The sequence below is a fragment of the Urocitellus parryii genome, chromosome 4, assembly GCF_045843805.1.
Source record: "Urocitellus parryii isolate mUroPar1 chromosome 4, mUroPar1.hap1, whole genome shotgun sequence".
NCBI classification, from domain to species: Eukaryota; Metazoa; Chordata; class Mammalia; order Rodentia; family Sciuridae; genus Urocitellus; species Urocitellus parryii.
The window spans coordinates 131,376,970-131,399,033 of record NC_135534.1 but is presented as its reverse complement, the minus strand read 5'-3'; the positions used below and the strand labels follow the sequence as shown (position 1 = coordinate 131,399,033).

General features: G+C 42.3%; 1 protein-coding gene and 1 non-coding gene across 5 annotated transcripts in view; both read right to left on the bottom strand.

Annotated features, from left to right (window-relative positions):
- Nucleotides 1-10,976, bottom strand: part of LOC113200928 (TLE family member 1, transcriptional corepressor) — a 92,079-nt gene extending 81,103 nt beyond the window's left edge. For all 4 annotated transcript variants that reach the window (XM_026414530.2, XM_026414531.2, XM_026414532.2 and 1 more), the window contains exons 1-4: nucleotides 9,612-10,976; nucleotides 8,721-8,821; nucleotides 7,218-7,281; nucleotides 7,055-7,099 (exon numbers count right to left, since the gene is read on the bottom strand). In XM_026414530.2, coding sequence (XP_026270315.2) covers nucleotides 7,055-7,099; nucleotides 7,218-7,281; nucleotides 8,721-8,821; nucleotides 9,612-9,635 — 234 coding nt within the window. In that variant the 5' untranslated portion in view covers nucleotides 9,636-10,976. The remainder of the gene's footprint in view (nucleotides 1-7,054; nucleotides 7,100-7,217; nucleotides 7,282-8,720; nucleotides 8,822-9,611) is intronic.
- Nucleotides 10,977-12,327: 1,351 nt separating this feature from the next.
- On the bottom strand, nucleotides 12,328-12,400 carry Trnaa-agc (transfer RNA alanine (anticodon AGC)). The gene has a single exon. It is a non-coding gene; the product is annotated as a tRNA-Ala (tRNA).
- Between the last annotated feature and the right edge of the window lie 9,664 nt (nucleotides 12,401-22,064).

Below are 22,064 nucleotides of genomic sequence, written 5' to 3'. Positions count from 1 at the left end.
TTTAATCCCCAGTATAGTACCAAAAATAGAAGGGCAGGGGACTTAGCTCAGAGGTACAGCACTTCCTAGCAAGTATGTGAGGCCCTGGGTTAGATCTCCCTCACCAAAAAGATTAATGTTAAATAATGAAATATGTAATTGTGTTAAATCACATATTATTTGAGAAAAACCATATATTTCAACATTTCAAAAAATATTATAGTGACTGGGCAGTCAACCAACTGGGCAATTTTGAAAACATTTTATTTTTGCAAACAATTATTTGAGACCTTTTTTATTAAATTAAGTGAATGGCAATACTTGAATATCATAATGTTAAAATTTCAATGTAAATTATTTCATTTTCCAGATGAAACCATGCATCACTACCTGTACACACCTACCTCCTACCTATACACAATAACTACTTAAAACATCAAGTTGGAACCTGGCAAGATGGCGCACGCCTGTAATCCTAGTGCCTCATATTTCTCCCCCACAGAACCATCCTATGGTATACATTTTACTAAAGAAATCTCCAATATCATTAGTGAGGGCTATTCTGAAAGTATAAACACCTGATCTTGAATAAGCCAACTGGCAAAAAAAGCTATCTAAAATTGAATTAAAAAGTGCTATTCTAAATACTCCACAATAAAGATACTAGCTATAAGAATTTCAATTTAAAAGAAAATCTGAGGCAACAGTAAGCAATGGTGGGGGTGGGGAACTGAGTTGGTCAAAGTGAAGGGCCAAGTTTCTCAGTTCCCTCCTGGTCATTCTGCTGCTGGAGGGCACAGAGGTTGAGCAACCAAGAGCAAAAATTCTGCTCTCTGGATGCATAAAATGGCCCCATGAGCCAGTAACTGAATATATCTTTAATTTAACTACCACTCATGATGGTTTATTTAAATATTTACTAAAGAAACAGATTTCCTTTCTGCTTTTTTTAATAAACATTATTTGGAAGAACATCTTAAGCCCTCTGGCAAAGGACTCTCCTCAAATTCCACACGCAGTGCTGGTTCTGTGGAGTGTGCTGGGATGATTCCTGCCATGTGAGGCCAATAGACTTCAATCTATAACTCCCTCATTTACAAAAAGGGAACCTGAAGCCCTGGAATCTAGTGACATGTCTAATTCCTAATTAAATAATCTCAGTAAAAGAAACAGAACCAAGGCAGATCCTACAGGTCACAGCCACTCCCAGCAGGAAGAGGGGGAGGTTCTGACCCCCACACTGGCCCAGCTCTGCCTCCCTTGCATCACCTTAATCTGACCTTGACACTGCTCATTCCCATCCTTAGAGGAAATTCTGATATTTAGTTCTGTGTGGATTTGGGGGGGGGGGTATTCATTTTGAATTTTTAAAATATTTTATCAGACTTAGAGTGAATCTCAGTGGTAGCTAGAATGCTTGCCTCACATGTGTAAGGCCCTGGGTTCAAATCCCCGGAATGTACCCCCCCCCCACAAATTGTACCTGTGCTGAAACTATTACTGGGCTAGGATTTATCTCGGTACTTGCCTAAAATGCATGAGGCCCTGAGTTCCATCCTCAGAGGAATTGAGCGGGGAAGGGTATGAGGGGAGGAAGACAAGAAATGAGAAAAGGAACAAGGAAGAAAATATTACTAAACCACCTGTAATCTCAACTACTCAGGAGGCTGAGGCAGGAGGATCACCACCAAGTTCAAGGTCAGCCTGGAAAACTTAGCAAGCCACTGTCTCAAAATAAAATTTAAAAACAAGGGCTAGAGCCATCGCTTAGAGGCAGAATGCTCCTAGGTTCCATGACTAATATTATATAAAAAAAAAAGTATATGTAAAATTAATCATGATTACTATATTTTCTGATGTCTCCTTAAACTGCATGTCTGAGGCTTACCCCAGAGCAGAGGCCCTGGGCAGAAACCAACCAACAGCCTGCTACGGAAGGGGCTGGGGAGGTAGCTGTTAAGTAGTGAGAAATTGGCCCTGCTTGATTTAAAAAAAAAAAAAGCCGGGTGGGGGTGGGGGACTGGACAGGCTAATCTTACAACTCAGAACCTAGGCTTTAAATACACTGAGAGATTTCTCTCTTTGAACTTATGCTTGTAAAGGGCAGGCCTAGCTAATGAAAATGAAGTTGGGATCATTCTAATCTTGATGACAGTTACCCTCTTCATATTACAAGGTGCTTAACACCTGGTGGAGCTTAATTCTAAGTGGTTATACGTCAGCTAGTCTTGAGATTTTGACTGGGGGCAGTAGATCACAGGGCTGGGGTGAACTTTAAGGCAGAATGTACAGCTGGTATGTGCAAGGAGGACCCCCAGCACCAAACAAAACAAAACAAAACACCTCAAAGTGAGAAACTGAAATTAAAACTGATTAAAAAAACAGGGCCAGGCACAGTGGTGAACGCCTGTAATCCCAGCTGCTTGGGAGGCTGAGGCAGAAAGATTGCGAGTTCAAAGCCAGCCTCAGCAAAAGCGAGGTGCTAAGTAACTCAGTGAGACCCTGTCTCTAAATAAGATACAAAATAGGGCTGGGGGTACCCCTGAGTTCAATCCATAGTAGGGTGGGTGGGAGACAGGGCAGTAATTGGCACAGTGACACATGACTATAATTCCATTTACTCTGGAGGCTGAGCCAGGATTACAAATAAAAAGACCAGCCTCAGCAATTTAGCAAGACTCTGTCTCAAAATAAAAAAGACAGAGAATATAGCTGGAAGGTAGAACACGCCTGGGTTCTATCACAGTACCCTCACCCCCTCCATACAAACATAAAAGAAAGTAAAACTTAGAACAAACAGTAAATGCTACATTGAGAAATTAACCCTCAGAGGAATCCCTTATATAATCCCACAGAAATACTTTCCAAAAAAAAAAAAAAAAACCTCACTAAAAAGCAATTATTTTTCTAAGAGAATTTTACAGCACACATTGAAGTTCTGATTCACTCAGAAATGTATTGGTTCTTCTGTTCTTAAACATATTTTAACCAGAAGACAGTATTATTCAGTCAGATACAACTTTCTACATACCATGGTTTGTGACACCCACAGATCTGAAATCAGAGAAAACTAGCACTGCTGGTTTTCCTAACTTTTAGAACATATGCCCATCCCTGATATGTCCTGTAAATCATGAAGTTGAAGCTGGGCACAGTGGTTCATGCTTGCAATCCAGAGACTTGGGAGGAGAACCACAAGTTTGAGATCAGCCTCAGCAACATAACAAGGCACTATCTCAACATAAAAATCTCAGTGGTAAAGCACCCAGGGGTTCAATCCCCAATAATCCCCAACACCAAAAAAAAAAAAAAAAAAAAAAAAAAAAGTGAAACTAATCAGCACAAAAAGAGGTAGATGTGGGTCACAACACACAGGTCCAAGGGCAATTCTACTACTGGCCTCATCTTCCCAAGGGCACCTGGGGTGGGGGTGAGGGTGGGGAGGGAACAGCACTAGTTACCTAAAACCAAGCAACCCCCAGCTAAAGCTTCCACAGATGCTGGGCCTTAAGCAAGCCCCAGTCATGAACATGTGCTCACAGTTTCAGGCAAAACAAAATACCTATATAAACTACTTTAAGGGATGCCTATGGAGGTCATGAGACCAAATCACTATTAAAATCTGTAAAACTGATGTCACTAGTGATAATTCATAACCTGGCTTTATCAGCACACACAAAAAAAGATACACTATTGGGATAAATAAGGATTATGTATGAAATTTACAGTACATTTTGTTCCCCAAAATATCAAACAAGATAATACCAAGACATGGAACAAAGAAAATCAAAGATCAGGCTGTCATAAACACTGCGGCATTGCCCTTGAAAACAACCAGACTCACACGGGTTTCTTATTTTTCAATGTACTTATAATACTCTGGTGGTCTCAGAATTCCTTCAAATTTTCAAGTCTCCACCTCTCTTTTGCTTAGAAATAGATAAGAGCTGAGCTGGGGATGTGTGCTTGCCTAGCATGAGGCCCTGGATAAAATCCCCAGCACCACCAAACCAACAAACAAAAAAGCTAAAATTCAACATCTACATGTTTAGAAATGGACAGACAGGGACCTATTAAAAAGCTCTAAGGAGGAAAAAATTGTCTTAATGCTACAATAAAAGACTCAAGTATCTATTCCCATGCTGGCTCTGCTGCCTTTTCAGTAAGGAACCACAAATGGGAGCAGAGAAAGTAAGAGGAAGCCTTATCAGGAAGTGTTGACACAACACAAACAGACTGGGAGCACCACACCAAGTAAGGAAACCACAATTATACCACTCTTGATTTGGCCCGTGCTTCCACTTTAAAACTTCCAGCCGGAGAGGCTGGTAGTGAGATTTGACATTGAACTCTAAAACTTACTCCTTCCGACAAGCCCGCTGAAAGGTAGGAAGGCAGAGCAGTCGTCATACTGCAGACAAATCTTAACGGCATTAAAGCTCTCTACATGGAAAGTTTCCCCATCACTGCATTTTTTTTTCCCCCAGTAACAAAGATGTTGTCAGAAATGACAATTTTTTGTGTCCCCTGATGATGCCTTGCTAGCATTTGGTTATAAGCCATAAAGCAGGAATAATTTCAGCCTGTCAGGAGTCTTCGCTAATGCCCAGTTTCCCCCTAGAGAGAATTCCTGTCAAATCTAATGAGAGCTCCAAAGGCCCTCTCTACAATATAATGAGCACTTAGGCCATGCTGGTGATCAGGCGGCGAAAAGCATCAATTTGAGCCTGGCTGCACCCTGGGGGCCAGACGTCACCAGTTTTAATAAGAATTATGATTACTAGCTGCACCAAATGCCTCCTCAGAACTTATTATTAATGTGTGACAGTCAGAAGGATGTTTTTCAAATGTAAGACCACTTTAAACTGAATTATAGCATTACTTTGCACACCACTCTAGTTAAGGGTCTGTCAGCATTTACAATATAAACTAAATTTCAGGGGGCTTAATACCCTACTATGAAGAACATGGTCTCTCTCAGCATTTCACATTTTTCAAATTACTGAGCCAGTTATACACAGCATATTATTAACGCACACATTCTCATAGATGGACAATATATACTCATAAATGCCCAACACAGTACAGAAACTAGAAAACTATTTTCACACCATGGGGTTTCTGACACTCTCTCTCCCCCTTCCCCCTAACATGACAAAAAGGTCACCCTGTCATGTAACCTACAGGAACCCACAAGAATTACACCTCTTTTATCTTCCCCAATAAACCCAGCACCAGCATACAACATCACACAGGGGTGGTGTTCCCTTGTAAAAGAGTCGATGAGGTTATTAAATCCTTCAAGTTTATGGGTTTAAAAAAAAAAAAAAAAAACTCAAGTTTCCTCTTACACTTAAAGAATATCTGTCCCCCCACCCTGCCCTTAAAAATGTGCCCTTGAGGACATCTTAAAAAAAAAAAAAAAAAAAAAAGTAGCTGGGCAAAGTAGCACACACTTGTAATCCCAGCAAACTGAGGCAGGAAGATCACAAGTTCAAGGCCTGCCTTAGCAACTTAAATAAAAACAAATATAAACAGGGCTGGGGATATAGCTCAGTGGTAAAGTATCAAGTCCTAGTACTGGAGGTTTGGGGGATTATTAGGATGCATAGGCAAGATTTATCTGCATAATTAATTTAAATGACCATAGACATGAGCCATAGATCTTCTGGTTTATTTACTATCAACAAGGCATAATTGTCTCAATAAGGCACTAGCCACTGAAACAATATAAAAACAAAGGCACAATCCCAGTACAAGCTAGGCTACTAACTTTGCAAATCAGAGTAAAATCAGCACTATTTTAAAAGCCCAATTACATTACTAATGAGAGGCCTTGAACTAAGCTATCACTTTCCAAACACATATCTGAAAATAGATCTAATGTACATGATAACTTAACATTATGAAATCTATGATGAATTAAAAATCAAAGAGCACAGTTACAAAAGCAGAATTCAACTCTGAAACACACTTGCTTAATGAAAGTCTTTGAATATAAGGAAGATCTGAAGGCTGAACTAATCAATTTCTCCACTGTGCCCCAGCCGGTCAGCCATGCTCTTTAATTTAATGAAACAAGGGTTTGAGATGAAATAGCACATATACATCAAGTAAGAATTGTATTGTTGCACTTTGAAATGTGTCCAACTGTGCAACTTCATCTGATGATAATTTTTTAAGAGGCAATCGATTTCTAAAAGACTTATTGTACCAGCGTCTTGATGAAAAAGTGAATGTCAGCATATCTCCAGAATACTTACACCCTGCCATTAATGCTTTCTTTGGCAGACAATGACTACTCAATCGAGGGTCCTTTGGGCTGAGCAATCATTTAGCTTTTCTTCTCTTATGAGGTCCTTAGTGCCTTGTTCCAGCTCAATACTCTTTTTATACACCATTATAGTAGCCATAAGTGTGAATTTTATGGGAACTTGCAAACTCATAGTCATAGCTAGAGCTTTCCAGTCACTAATCTTTTCATGCTTTTAAAACCACTAGGACTGAAGTAACTCTCAACATATGCTGTGGCCATAAAAGGATGCTTTTTTCACTTCCAAACCTGCATCAACTGAGGAATTTCTCAAAAAGATGTCTGCTGATAAGTCACCAATCCTCAGGGTCACTCTGTGTAACCCCAAAGCATAAGGAGTACTCCAGTTAGTCATATACCTTGTTTAATCTGATTAAGAAAACCTCCTGACCATTCTTCTTCCCCACACAGGTCCACACTTTCTTCCCAAACAGTACAAACACTATTCGAAATTTCAGCAATTCTGTGAGAGGAAACCCCAGTAAATTCTGGAGTCTCAGTTCTTATCTGTCTGTAAACAGGCTACTTTACATTTCCAAAGCACCTCCCACCTAGTCATTTAAAATCAAGGTAATTGCCAAGAGGCAATCCTTGCTGCAGAATACTACCATTACCAATTTGCAGGAAGATACAGGACACTAAGAGGAAAGAAAAAATGACACACAAACGCCCACCCAACAACCCCAGGGCTGAGGAGAAAGTCAGTGTTACAAAATCATGAAGAAATTTCTCCTTTTGGCTTGAGATTCAATTAAAGCTTACCTGCTTATGCATTTCAATGTTTAGTCCATATGACATTTCATAATACTGTAAAGAAAAAAAAAAAGAACCCAGTATTTCATTAACTCATGCTGTTATAATGCTAAGAATATATACTTAATGATACTTCTATGAAAAGAAAAAAAGTCCAATTTTTGATACCTACCATCACATAGTGCCTCTGCATTTCTGTTTTTTCACTTGCCAGTTTCTCACATTCCAATTTAAGGCTATGAAAACAAAACAGGCAACTTAATGTAAACATTATGTCACTTGTTTTAACATCTGCCTCACATATTTGCACTTCAAGTAAAAACAAAGACCAATTTGGAAAAACCATAAACTATCTAGGTAAACACCTGAAAGCTTTGTCCTTGCATTTAGCAGAGAAGAATAAGGTTAACAGTACAGAGTATCCCTTTCAACTATAGTTCTTTTTCTTCTTGATGCATACCTGGTCCAATGCCAAGAATGAAAAGTCCATCAAAACAGATTTCTCCTCATGGTTATCTGTTCCTTACTTCCTTGCAAAGTTCACTTCTCTAGACTACACCAAAATCTGGCCTTTGCACACTTTTCAGACTTCAGCATAGTCTGTATCATCTTGCCAATTTAAACAATCTCTAGGTTTGAAAGTCTTATCTATAAAATTACTTCTACTATGGCTGCTCCCTTTCAAAACCTTTGATTTTTAAATCCCTGCCAAAATATGTCAAGCAGCTACCGAAATGAAGTGGGTTGAAGTTCTCCCTGTTAGGTAAACATGGTATGTGCAAGTATGCCTCAAGCTCTGGAGATAGTATCTACAAGTAGACAAAAGGTCAATAATCAGAAAGCCCCTGACAAAATAAGAAAATTCACACCCAAGCCACTTAGCTTATCTGTGTGCTTTTTCTCAAGCACTACAAAAGTAAAAATGTCAATACAGCTATTTCTTAGCTCCAATGAGCCAAAACCTCATAGGATCAAAGGAAATAAACTAACCTTTCTGGAAAATTCACCATGGGCAGAATACTTTACCAATAGTTTCATTTATAAATCCTTTGACGGTAGGCATCATTACAAGTAACTAAGGCTGACATTAATATAAATATGACTCCTCTCTCTTGTTCCACTCAAAACAACCTAGAATGAGGCCAATGCAGGTGTGCTTTCCCCTACTTGTTATCCATCTCTTCCCTCATCATCACAAGTGATGGGCGTAGCTAAAAGCATCTAGCCTTCCCTAATGGACTTTGTTTCAGACAACCCAATTTTCTAGCATGGCAAACAACGATTTCAACATGGCTTTGCTTCCATGAACCCTCACTCCAGAGCTGAGGCATCGATTGAACCAATGTTTCAGCTCAGCCTGTTGCAAAATAAATAAATGAAGTGCAAATATTGACGGTTCTCATGCAACTCCTAAATACACGAAAAAGGACTCCCTGGAACAGCAGCAAACGGGCAAAAGGGAAACAATGGGAGGAGGAGGAGACAAGAGAAAAGAGGCGGCCCGAGAAGAGACACTGAAGGGGGTAACATGAATGACAGGTCTTAACTGCGACTCCACACGCCACCGCCTGGACGCCAGTACTAAGTACAGGCGCCGCCGCCAGTAGAATGGGAGATGAGGGGCACCGGGCAGCCAGGGCGACCGACCACTCGCGTGAGGAGGCTGGACACGCACCTGTGATACTGCGCCTGCAGGAACTGGAATTCCTCCTTAATCCGGTCCAAGGACTCCGGGATAGTGAACTTGAAGGGCTGGCCTGCAGCCTGATGAGGCGTCTGGTGGCGACCAGCGAGGGGCACCGAGGCACCAGAATGCGGGAGGATGGATAAAGCAGAAAGTCAGGGGAGGGAGAAATCAGATAAGACATAAACAAAAATAAAGTTAAGTGGTGAAAAAACGAGCCCCAAACTCAACTTTACGATTCACTTTGGAGAGAAAGTGGCCCTTCCTCCTGCCCTCAGCTTCTAAAAAGGCTCAGAACAGAATCTCCTCCATCCTCCAGGGCGGATCGCGCCTTGTGCCTAGGTCAACCAGACCGGGGAAAGGGAGCTGCCCCGAGACTAGAGAACTAAGCCAGATCGCGTCGCCGCCGCCGCCGCCCCCTCCCCCATGGGGGTGATAATGACCCCGGGGACGGGAGGAGAAAAACAACAGCCTAACGTTCCCCGTTCCCAGAGTCGCCGGGGCCACCACTGGGCGCACCAGAACCGGGGCTACATTGACATGTAAATAAGGGAGACAAGAAACAAAGGGGGGGGGCACCCCACACGCCTCGGGAAAATGGGAAGGATGTGGCTCCGGGAAAGAAACCCCAGCCTCCCCGGGCGCCCTCGTCCGCCCTGTCTAGACGTCAAATAGGAGGGGGCCCAGAAGGAAAGGGGGGGATTGAGTTTCACTTCACTCCCTGCCCTAGGGTGGGCGAGCCCAAGACCCGCTCACCCTGGCACCGCTGGGGGCGAAGGAGCCCGCCAGGTTGCAGTAGCCACTCGTCCCTTACCGCACAGGGAAAGCACTTCCCCAACCCTCGCTCAAGCCCCCCCATCCAACCACCCGCCCTTGGCTCACCGGGTGCCGGCTCTGCGGGAACATCGCTCTGGCGGCTGCCGCGGCTCGGTTCCCGGACAACTCAATTCTCCGCTCAATTTCCAACTTTAATCCCGCCGAGGAAAATTAAGCCAGGAGGCCAGGCAGAAGCGGGGAGCGCTGGCCACGCACCCGGGCGCGCTCTATGGCCTCTCGGTGCCGGCAGCAGCTCCTGCCTATGGGATTCCGCCCTCAGGGCCACATTGTGGGGCGCCCAGGTGCGGGCTGCTCCAAAAATCTGCGCGGCGTCTCTGGCTCGCAGGGAAAGAGCGCGGGGGTTGCGTTCCAACCAGCGGCCCTCGGCCGCCCAAACGAGGAGGTGGGGTCGCGGTGACTCCGGCGGCACTCCTCTCCGAGATCCGCGTGCCGGGCGCCCGTCTGGGGCACACAAATCCAGGCGGGCTCTTTGCTTTGCTCTTCTGATCAGCCTCCTCCCCGGGTTTTCCCCGCGACAGCGGTGGCAGTAGGCGAGGTGCAGGTGACGCGGCACCCCCAGCTAACCCACACACAAACAAACCCGGCGGCGTTCCGGGGCAACTCCTCGGGTCCCGGCGGCGTCTTTGGCCAGGTGCTCACTGGCTTCTGCAAACTGCAAGGTCGGGATCGAAGCTGAGGATCCTCACCTGGTGGTCCAGAGCGTCAGCCCCTACTGGGGAACGAAAGATGACGAAGCGAGGAAAGTGCGGAGGGCGCGCCGGGAGGCGGCTCGGCACGCCCCGTGCGACCGGCACTCGGTGTTCTCCGCGGTTGCACAAACGCTCCTGGACCCACAGGGCTACTCCTCGTGGAGCAATCCCGCAACCACCCGCTGTTCCTTGAGCCCGGGGCGCATTAGGGCGCAGTGCCCTGCGCGCACTTGTCCCGGCCGTACAGCGGCTCAGGACCCTTCGTCCGCGCCTCTTCTTCCTGGGTCTTTTTCTTTTCTTCCCTTTTTCTCACTCTCTGCAAAGGGCTCTCCAGCCTGCAGCAAAGTTCTCTCAAGACCCAGGGGAAGACATCCGCGAAATGGTGGAGAGAAGAGCAAGAGTGCGCTCTGCCGCTCGGTCTCCCTCCCCAGCGGGCAAACTCCTAGGGCGAGTCCTGAGTAGTCACAGCAGCGCAGCGGAAGAGGATTTGGTCGCCGCGGGACGGCGGAGGGCCCGGTTGGTGGCGCAGGTCCTGCCCGGCCGTAGGAGGGTGGGGGTGGAGCAGTCGGCTGCCTCGGGGACGCTGGGCACAGGGTACCCGCCGCTCCTGCTGCTCCTGCAGCCGCCGCTCCCACCGCCACCGCCGCCCGCGCCTCTCGCGCCGGTTACATTAACACGCGGTTTCACACTCCGGAGCTAACCAGCGCCGGCCCCGCCCAGCCCCGCGCGGGCGGGGGCCGCTTGCACAGAGCCGGCGGGGGCCGGGGGCCGAGCTGGAGCCGGGGGGGGAGCGGAGGCCCGCGTCAGCCAATCCAGTGCGCCGTGCCCAACGTGGGGCACTGACGTAGCGCCTCCCCGGAGCCTATGGCTGCGCCGTGCCGGACGGCCCGCTCCCCCTCCTCTCCTACCCCCCCCCCTCGCTTCCATCTCCGCCGTCTCCCCCGTCTCCCCTCCCACCCTCCCCCCGCCCCTTCTCCGCCAGCCGCGTCCTCCCGGGCTCGGTGAGGAACAGTTCCTGGAGGAGCCGCGGGACGCCAAAACCAGCCAATGGGAAGCGGCGAGACGCGGAGATTGGCACGAAGGATTGGAAGGTCGGTGGGAAGGAGCGCGGCGGGGCCGAACTGTCAATCAAAGTAACGTGGGGCTGGCTTGGGAGCGCGCTAGAGCGCGCAAGCTGGAGGGACCAGCGATAGTGCAGTGGCGGAAGCTGGGGGCTAGACTTTGCAGAAACCCTTCCACTTGTTCACTTTTCCCTTTAATGAAAATCTTAAGATCTCAGTGAAAGTAACTCAGAGACTAACCGCGTTGTTTCTTACTGGGGACGAAGAGGTCGCTTTTGGGTAATTTAAGCAAAATGTGTTTTTCGGTGTTGGCCCTTGTTTGATGCTACTCTTTGAAAGTGAGGTTACGTTCAAAAATGTCTGTGAGGTTTGTTTTACCTTGAGCTACCTTTTCACGGACGCAGAAGCGGACTGTGCACTTAATGGAAAATTCATAGATGAGCAATGCATTAGGTGGCATAGGTACACCAGCGGCATTGGTCCTGACGATAATGCCCGCCCACCCCACCTACCCGCTTTGCTCCCCAAGTAGTGGGTTTCAGGTTTTATTGAAGGATTTCAAACCATTTTGCGAAAAGACCGGCCTGTATTCTTGGCGGGAAGGATTTCCAAGGTGCGACCAATATTAGGCACGTGTGTCCCAGGCGCAGATGACTCTCCCTGGGGCGAGAAATCCCGGGTCCTTGTCTGACTTTGCTGTGTACGAGGAAGGAGGAGGTGACCGAACGTTTCAGGAGCCTCTCAACCGGGAGACCAGGAGTCTTTTCCACGTCTTAGGAACAAAGAGAGACAATGGAATAACACATCCCAGAGACCTGAAAAACCTGTCCCGCCTACCCCACCCCCAGAATTTGGGTGGTACCCTGGGGCTGAGCAGTGTTAAGTAGCTGCTTGAAAATACTTTGGGTACGTGGCATAGTTAAGGTTCTTAGTTGAAAGGGATGCTGTTAGAACTCAGAGTTTCCAGTTTTTGTCCGTATGTCCAAATACCTATACTTTATATACCACTTTTTGGGGTGCTGGGGATTGAACCCAGGACCTTGTGCATGCTAGGCAAGCACTCTACCAACTAAGCTATACCCCTAGCCCCCCCCCCCCCCAGCCACTACCTATACTTTAAAGACTAGTTAAGTGGAGCTCTTTGCATGTGAGCAGTGAGTAGAATGGTGCTATTTTCTTCCTCCCTAAGAAAGGCGCATCTTGGTCAATCGTTCATCTTATTTTGGAAACTAGTAAACAAATGTTTGGTATTAAAAACCTCCCTCTTTTTAAAAACCATCCCTTATTTTACCTCTTAGTTTAAAACCCTTATTTTACCTTCAAGAGGCTTATGGGAAGGGGCCTATTTAAGTAAACATATGTTTTATTAGAAATTTTGCTTTTACAGAGATCTTTTTCTTTGAAATATTAAAAGAATCGTTTTAGATAATACAGTTCATTGTTGAAGTTGTTTTAAAATATGCATGATATTGATTTGTTTGTAATTGCATCAATCCCAAATATCAATTATAAATGAAAAATAAAAGAGCAATTTTTGAGCCAGTCTAAAGACTTAAAACAAGTTTGGCATGGCAGTTTTGGGGCATGTTCATTAAATGGAATTGGGAAGGGGGTTATGTTATTCATATTACTACTAACATGGAGCATGAAAAGAGGGAAACACTGCTTTTCTCCTTGGTTAAACTTAGTGATGGTGAGAGCAGGCTTGCTCCACATACAGGACGTTTGAAATCAGATGATACATGGACAACTAGGCTTTGTGCTTTGGCAGCCTGTGCCCCTGTAAATCATCATCCAGTGATTGGGCCACAAATGCCAGTCTGTGGTCAGTTTATCCCATAATCAGTGCCAGAACTGGGTAGAAAGTTCTTCTATGCCACAAGTAGACTTTGCCTACACTGAGACTTCTTCCTGGCTTCCCTGAGTTTTATGTACTCAGTGTGCCTTGACTAACTGTCACAGACTGGCAATTAAACACAAAACGAAAGAGTATTTTTGGACAGGAGCAAAAGTATTGCTACTTTTTTCCCTACTACACTTCAAAATTCTAACACTTTGTCCTTTTTTTTCTTTTTTGATTCTGAAGATTGAACCCCAGGGTGTAGAGCCACATCCCCAGATTTCTTTTTCTTTTTTTTTGAGACAGGATTTTTTTAAAATTTTTTTGTAGTTGTAGATGAACACAATGCCTTTATTTTATTTGTTTATTTTATGCAGTGCTAAGGATCAAAGCCTGTGCCTCACACGATGTGCTAAGCAAGCACTCTGCCACTGAGTAAGAGCCCCAGCCCTTGAGGGGGGTAATTGCTAAGTTACTTAGGGTCTTGCTAAATTGCTGAGGCTGACCTTGAACTTGTGACCCTCCTGCAGTCTCTGGGATTATCAGTTTAAACTCCACAACTAGCCATATTGTCTTTAAAATGTTCTCTAATTGTTCACAGAAAATGTGTCCACTCAGAATATTACCAGTTTGCTAAGATTAACAATGGGAAATACTCCTTAACTAGTACTTCCTTACCAATAAAGTTTGAAACCAGACCAGGCCTTCTGGTTGTCTTAAAATGTAGTATGTTGGGGGAACAAAAGAAAGCTCCTAATGATTTTTAAATTGAAAGGCTTCTAATTGCGTGTATAAAGATGGTTGGTTTTGGAAGGTTTCTTTATCATTCAGTGCATCCTCTTTGAGAGTAGGAGAAGGCCTTGTCCCTTTTCAAGGTCGTATTTTCTCCATGATTGTCATGCTGTAATAATTATACTACAAAACTCTCATCAAACTGCTTTACAAATGATAGTGTTTAAACAATCAAGTAGCTTTAATCTTATGTTTTAAATAAATAATATATGTGCAGATTGCCTACAGCCTATTTAAAAGAAAATAGTCCTACTCATGAAATCTATAATTTTGATCTTCTATTTAAAGTCTGTTAACCATAATCTTCTTTACCTTTATCATATTCGTATGTCAGTTATGTTTTCACATAAAATAATATTATGTATACTACTTCCATAGGAAATTGACTTGGAACAAAACAGTACCCCTTTGATCCTCTGCAAAAGAAACAAAAATTGTCAGATTGTTTATCTTGATGCATATATAGGTATATTTCCATTCATTTATTGCTGATTATTAAATTTTCAACTAATAGGTTAAATAATTATAAAAACAAAATGTCATACAGTAAGATGATACTGGACACAACAGGAAAATATATGGATGCTGATCAAAAAGTTAGGCTTTTTGTTTGTTTTCAGTACTAGAAATTGAACTCAGGACATAGCAAGGAGCTAAGCAAGAACTGAGCTATATCCATGGCCCTTTTTGTATTTTATTTTGTTGATAGAACCTCACTAAATTGCCTTTGGCTGGCTTTGAACTTGCAGTCTTCCTGCCTGACCCTCTGAGAAGGTGGGATTACAGGCACACACCACCTCACCCTCTTCATTTTCTCTTCATTTTAATTACAAGTTATTGCTCATACATTTCCTCATTTGGCTTTTTTTTTTTCCTGAAAGTTTTCTAAAACCTAAGAATGTAGGGTCCAGAAGAAATGTTCCCAGCATTGCTTTATAACCTTTTCCTCCTCCACCCCATTACCAAAGAAAAGGACGGAATGGGTGTGGAGGTGGAGGAAAGAAGGCAGAGAAGGAAAAAAAAAAAATCAGTAGCAGATCCATGCAGCAGTAAAACCTCAAATAAAATCACATCCAAAGAACCTCTGTGGTTTCACACAATATGGTAAAATTAGAGATTGCAGGAAACCAACTAAATTAAGCTGGGAGCATTTGAAGAGAAATGAGCAGACTTTATGGAAATGACACATTGACTGACCAGTATGCTTTTTTATCAACAATTTCTTTGTTAAGACGCAGATCAAAGGAACCTGCATATGTTTTCGTTTTGTTCTAACTAGAAAATTACATCCAGATGTTTAATAGGCATTTGGTTGGTTTTTCAGCATTGATTAGATATGTTGGTTCTGTTTGCTTACAAGTGTAGCCGGATCATTAGCTAATGCAAAGAAATGTTTGCTGTGAGTTGCTAATTAGGGCTTTTGGAAACTCTCCATGCTCAAGAACAATTTGTACAGTGGCCAGAAGAACTTGTGGGACTTGGGGAAGTTGTTTTCCCTTCTCTGGTAGGGTGGGGAAAAGCAGCCGGCCTTGTTCCCTAATCTCCCTTTGCCTAGGGGGATTGTGATGCGATCCCCAAGGATTGGAGTGCAAATAAATTAGGAAGAGACCACACAGGCATTCCCAAACAAGAGATAAATGTGTTCTTTCTGGAACAACCACTATGCTGTCTTGGGGGGCGGGGTGGAACATTTAAAACAGTGAACATTAACATGTGGAAGATGCTTGGTGCTAATGTTATCAAATACACATCATTTTTAAGTATACTTTAGAGACAGATGGGAAAGCCCTTTATGATAAATGAGTGTACTTGAATTCATTACCATAGTACTTATAATTAAAAATGTCTCCTTTGCAATTTCAGTACTTTTATAGGGTACGAGAGACCAAGCTGGGGAGCAGGAAGGCTAGATATAGAAAAAGGAGAGGAAGAGAGGAATTTTGGAAACCTGGATGAGCCTGGGACTAAATACAATGTTTATTGCCACAGCCCACCCATTTGTTTACCTTGTTAAAGCCCCAAAACTTGTAGGAGATTAGCCATTCATTCAGTATTCAAATAAACTGTTTTGAGAATTTGAGGCACCAAGCGGATAAACTTCTTAGCTAGCCAATCAAGTTTCAAAAAAACAAAAACATTTGACTGTGTCTGCGCCTGCAGAATACCACCTCACCCAGGGCTAACCTTTTGTTTACTTAAGGCTGGTTTTCCAGAGAGGTATCAGCCCGAAATAGATATGTTTATATGCAGTCATCAGAGTTCAGATATAAATGCCGTTTTACCATGTTCTTTTGCACAGTAGTGCTCCTTTTAAGCCTGTTTACATCTAATGGCACACACCTGTGTATTCATGTAGTCTGATTAATTTGGAATTTTCACACCAATAAAATAGATTCATGATTCTTTTCTTTGAAATATTTCAAGCAGAGGGCCTAGCTGTCAGAGATTTTCATGTCTACCTGGCGAGATGCCTTGGAAAAGCTGTCAGTATTTGGGGACCTGATCAAAAACTGTCTGGAGTTCAGACTGTCTTAGGTCTCAGTGAAGATAGTGCACAACTGCACACTCCCTACCTTTTTTTTTTTTTTTTAACTCTTCTAAAGTCTGGTAAAAGATGGGATAATATACCTTTTCACTCCTTCAATCTAGCATTTAGCACAACAGAAGCTGAAGGACATTTGGTAGACAAAAGTCATAAAAGGAAGCCCTTTTGATGCTTCTGCCCACATATTCACATAACAAGAACAGACCTTGGCCCCTTAAAGTTCTCTATAATGACCCACATTTGCTGCAGGCCAAGGAGTTGCTAGGAAATACATTTTTTCCTTCTACCTTAGAAGACTTGTCAGTATCATTTAAATGATATTTCTTCCTGAAGCTAGCACAGTGTTTGAAGGGTTAAAGAGTTGAACTCAATTCACCTGTGATCTCTGAGTATTCTTCTTGGTATAGTTGAAGACAAAAAGTCTGACATGGGGAGGGCACCAGCAGACAAGTGTATGTTCCAGATACAGTCATGCTTCTAAGACAGAAAGTCTAGGCCTGGATGAACATGTTAAATAGCAGAAATACAGAACGTTGGTACATTTCACAAGACAACTAGCCTGCACTCTTTAAAAATGTCAAGCTAGAAACAGTGGTTTAGGCCTGTAATCCCAGCTACTCAGGAGGTTGAAGCATGAGGATTGCAAATTCCAAGACCAGCCTGGGCAACTTAAACCAGATCTTGTCTCATTGATAGAGTGCTTGCCTAGCATGCACAAGGCCCTGGACTCAATCTTCAGTACTACAAGTGTAACAGTGGTTCACTTTATGCTTTGAATATAACTTGCTGCTCTGCCACTGCAATCTATCTATCTATTTATTTATTTTTATTGACTTTATTTTTTTAAATACAGGACAGCAGAATGCATTACAATTCTTATTACACATATATACCACAAATTTTCTTTTTTTTTTTTTTAAGAGAGAGTGAGAGAGGGAGAGAGAGAGAGAGAATTTTTAATATTTATTTTTTTAGTTATTGGCGGACACAACATCTTTGTTTGTATGTGGTGCTGAGGATCGAACCCGGGCCGCACGCATGCCAGGTGGGCTCGCTACCCCTTGAGCCACATCCCCAGCCCTATACCACAAATTTTCATATCTCTGTATATAAAGTAGGTTGACACCCATTGTGTCTTCATACATGTACTTTGGAGAATGATGTCCATCACATTCCACCATCCTTGCTAATCCCCTACCTCCTCCCTTTCCCTCCCTCCGCTCTTTGCAATTTATTTTTAAAATGGAAAAGTTTCTTTCTCTTCCTCTCTCCCTGCTTCTCCCCCTCCCTATTATTAGGGGAATTAGGATTACCTTTCTTCTGGATGCTAGGCAGATTTATATGTCCTTGAGTACACACCCCACCTTAGGAACCAAATCATTAAGACTTTGGGGATGGTTCCAGAGGATTTCCAAATGAGTGTCGCCCAAATTAACAAGTGAATTACAGCTCCAACAGAGAACTCTGGAATGTAGCATTTGAGTCACCTCTTTAAAAGGGTCCCTCTTCCTACTGATTGGCAAAATCACAGCCTCTGGACCTTGTGTTTCTCCTTTACTAGCAAAATAAACCTTCTTTTTCCTTTTTTTCAGAACCTTGTCCTCATTATTGGATTGGCATCAGGGACAAGGACTGAGCTTTCAGCAGCACAAGTACGCACAAGTATGGAATATGTCATTGGCAATTGTCAATAGCTCATTGACAGAGTGCTTGGGATATTAGGCAATATAGAATAATGACTCTTTTTTGATGTGGAAATATTGTGGTTATCTAGGAGGCTGTTATTCTGAGAAGATGAATGGTAAAGCATGCAACTTCAAATATTAACTGTAAGCCTGGTGTGGTGGCACATGCCTGTAATCCCAGCTGCCTGGGGGTTGAGGCAAGAGGATCACAAATTGGAGGCCAGCATAGGCAAAATAAAAGTGGGGGGGAGGACGGGGGAGGCTAGGAGTATCATTGGTGGAATGCCTCTGGGTACCAAAAAAAGAAAAAGTAACTGCAAATAAGTGTGTCTAGAGAAAGAAAGAGAAAGCAAATTTGGCAATGTGTTTACACAGATCCCTTCAGAATTTAGAGATAGTTATTTATTTTATTATTCATTCTTCCTGTTTGAAGTTTTAATAAGTATGGGAAACAATTCAAAACTTATTACCTACATCTTTGTTTCATATATAAAGTGAAACAATTTTCAACTTCATAGTTAAAATTTGATTTATAATGTTTTTAGTAAAAAAAAAGTGTAAGGGCTGGGGATGTGGCTCAAGCGGTAATGCATGCTCGGGGCGCTGGGTTCAATCCTCGCACCACATAAAAATAAAATAAAATAAAGATGTTGTATCCACCGAAAACTGAAAAATAAATATTAAAAAATTCTCTCTCTCTCTCCTCTCTCTCTCTCTTTAAAAAAAAAATGTAAAAAATGATTTTTTTCCTTCATCATGAAAGAACTGTGGAACTAATAACCAAGTGTTACCAAATATTTTTGCTCTGGATTTTTGAGTACTTTTATTATTAGTTCTATTTAATTTTTGTTTTTTCCTAAATGTAGATTAGTTACTTATTAATATAATATGGAAATTTTTAAATACACTGGGGCATTTCATTGATGCATCTTTTTGTGAGCCATAAAGCTCTGAACCATTAGAAAATCTACTATCAAATAAAGAGCAAAACTGTTTATTAAGAATAAGGCAGTAGCAAATATATTTTACTTCAGTTTCTTTATTTCTGTTATGAATAGTTGTTCTGCTAGCCTTTTAATCACTTGAGTCTAGCAATGAAATTTATGAATTATTAATTTGATTTTCAAAATTTCTTAATAGTTTGAAATATGATGCTGATAGAGTATCACATTATGTACTAAGCTTTAAATGTTTATCTTGAAAACATAAATATATCACTAAATCTTGAACACTGATGTTATCCTCACTCAGAATCACAGAGGCCACAGTTGTCTCTTAGTATTCACTCAGGAATGGCTCCAGAATTGCTGCACACACCAAAATCCACTGATGCTCAAGTCCCTTACATTTAATGACATATAGTATTTGTATGTAATGGGTGAATACCCTCCATTGTGTCTTAAGTCACTCATAATACCTGACACATTGTGAATGCTATGCAAATGGTTGTTCTACTATGATTGTTAAGGTAATAGTGACAAGAAAAAAGTCTGCACACAGAAAGCTTTTTTTTTTTTTTTTTTTCTGAACATTATTTTTTGTTTTTCTTTTTTGGTACCAGAGATTGGATTTAGGGCAACTTAACTACTGAGCCACATACCCAGCCCTTTTTTGTATTTTATTGAGACAGGGTTTCACTGAGTTACTTAGGGCCTCACTGAATTACTTAGAGCCTACTTAGTTACCAAAGCTGCCTTTGAACTTGTGATCCTCTTGCCTCAGCCTCCTGAACCACCGGGATTACAGGTATGTGCCTCTTTAGCCAGCTTTCCTGAACATTTTGATTGATAGTTTGGTTGATTCCATGGATATAGAACCCAAGTATATATGGAGGGACTGCTATGTTTATGATGTACTAATAAATAAGTAGTTTTCCAGAAAAGATATGAAAAGTAACAAGACATAAACTAAAAGTAGAAATTGAAAAAAAAAAACCCATCCATCATGTTTTTTTCATCACAACTTTTCAGTTTGTTTTTGCTTTTTCTATCACCATTATGTTTATTGAAGGGAATACTTTTTGTGGCATTGGTAAGCAGAGTCTAGTTTGTATATTTACTTTACTTTTTTTTTTTTTTTTGTATTGGGGGTTGAACCTAGAGGCACTGTGCCACTGAGCTACATCCCTAGCCCTTTTAATTTTATATTTAGAGATGGGTCTCACTAAGTTGCCCAGACTAGCCTCAAAAATTGCTACCCTTCTGCTTTAGCCTCCCGAATAGCTGGGATTACAAATTTACACCACCTCCCCTGGTAGCAGATTCCAGTTTTTGTGACAACAGATTAAACCCACAATTTTTTAAAATTTTTTTTTTAATATTTATTTTTTAGTTTTTGGCAGACACAACATCTTTGTATGTGGTGCTGAGGACAGAACCCGGACCACACGCATGCCAGGCAAGGCGCTACCACTTGAGCCGCATCCCCAGCCCTAAACCCACAATTTGTAATGAAAAACCTGACTGCCTTAAGGAAGGCAAATATGAAAATTCTGGGAAGGCTGGACTTCTCACACACAGTGACTAACCAGTTCATCCAATATTTCTAGCCACCATCCACATAACTAATGACTATGTAAAATGAAAATAATGAAAAGAACTTATGCTTCATCATCATGACAGAAATAGCCCCAAGGGAACAGAGTTACCATTCTGATTTCCCCCATTTGCAGCCTCCACACTTCAGAAGAACTGGCAAGCTACAATTGGCACTTGAAAAAGTGTTACAAAACACTGACAAGTATTAGAGAAATGTTGATTAATGTAAACAGCCTGCCTGGAGGAATAATACCTTTCTTAAGAAAACTGATTTTCCAATTAGCATTTCTATGGAGACACTATTTTCAGAGAACTCTAGGGAGAATTTCAGGAAAAATTATTTGCCTTTGCTGGAGAAAGAGGGGTGTCATCAGGTTTACGTATTAATTTTTTTTGAAAGACTGAAAAAGAATTGATAGGTTTTATAAAGAAAATGGACTTAAAAGGGAAGGAAATTCTGATGCATGGAACAACATAGATGAAACTTTAGGAGGTTAAGTGAAATAAGTCATTCAGAAAACTGTAAAGGGTTCCACTTATATAAGGAACCTAGGAGACTCAGCATGATGGAAATGAAAGGAGAATGGTGGTTACCTCTCCATCTCTCTCTCTTCTCCCCCACCCCTTTTTCCAAGGATGGAACCTGGGGGCCTACTGCCTACTAAGCAAGTGGTCTACCACTAAGCTATACCCTTGATCCACCACATTTTTAAAAATTGTTATTTAGTAGTCCATTATAGTTATTCACAATAATGGGGTTCATTTGACACATTCATAGATGCATCTAATATAGTTTCCTTCAGTTTACTCCCCAGTACCACACTTTTTTTTTTTTTTTTTTTGGTACTGGCAATTAAACCCAGGGGGCACTTTACCACTGAGCTAAGTCCCCAGCTCTTTTTATTTTTTATTTTGAGACAGGATCTGTCTCACATAATTGCTTAACACCTCACTAAGTTGCCCAGGCTGGCCTCAAACTTGTGATCCTCCTGCCTCAAACTCCCCAGTCACTGAGAACCCAGGTGTGTACCACTGCCGCCTAGCACCACCACATTTTTTAAAAGACAATAAAATTCCTTTTTTTTTTTTTTTTCATGTATCTGTTCTTTGTCTGTTTGCTTTTGAAGTAGCAGAGATTGAGCCTAGGGTCATTATCACTGAGCTACACCCCCAGCCCTTTTCATCTCTTATTTTGAGACAGGATCTCCCAACTTGCTTATCCTCCTTTCTCAGTTTCCTGAGTAGCTGAGATTCGAGGTTTAAGCCAATATGCACCATATTTTGGACTCTCTTCCTAATTTTTTAGGAACCCAGGGGCACTTAACCACCGAGCCAGGTCCCCAGCTGTT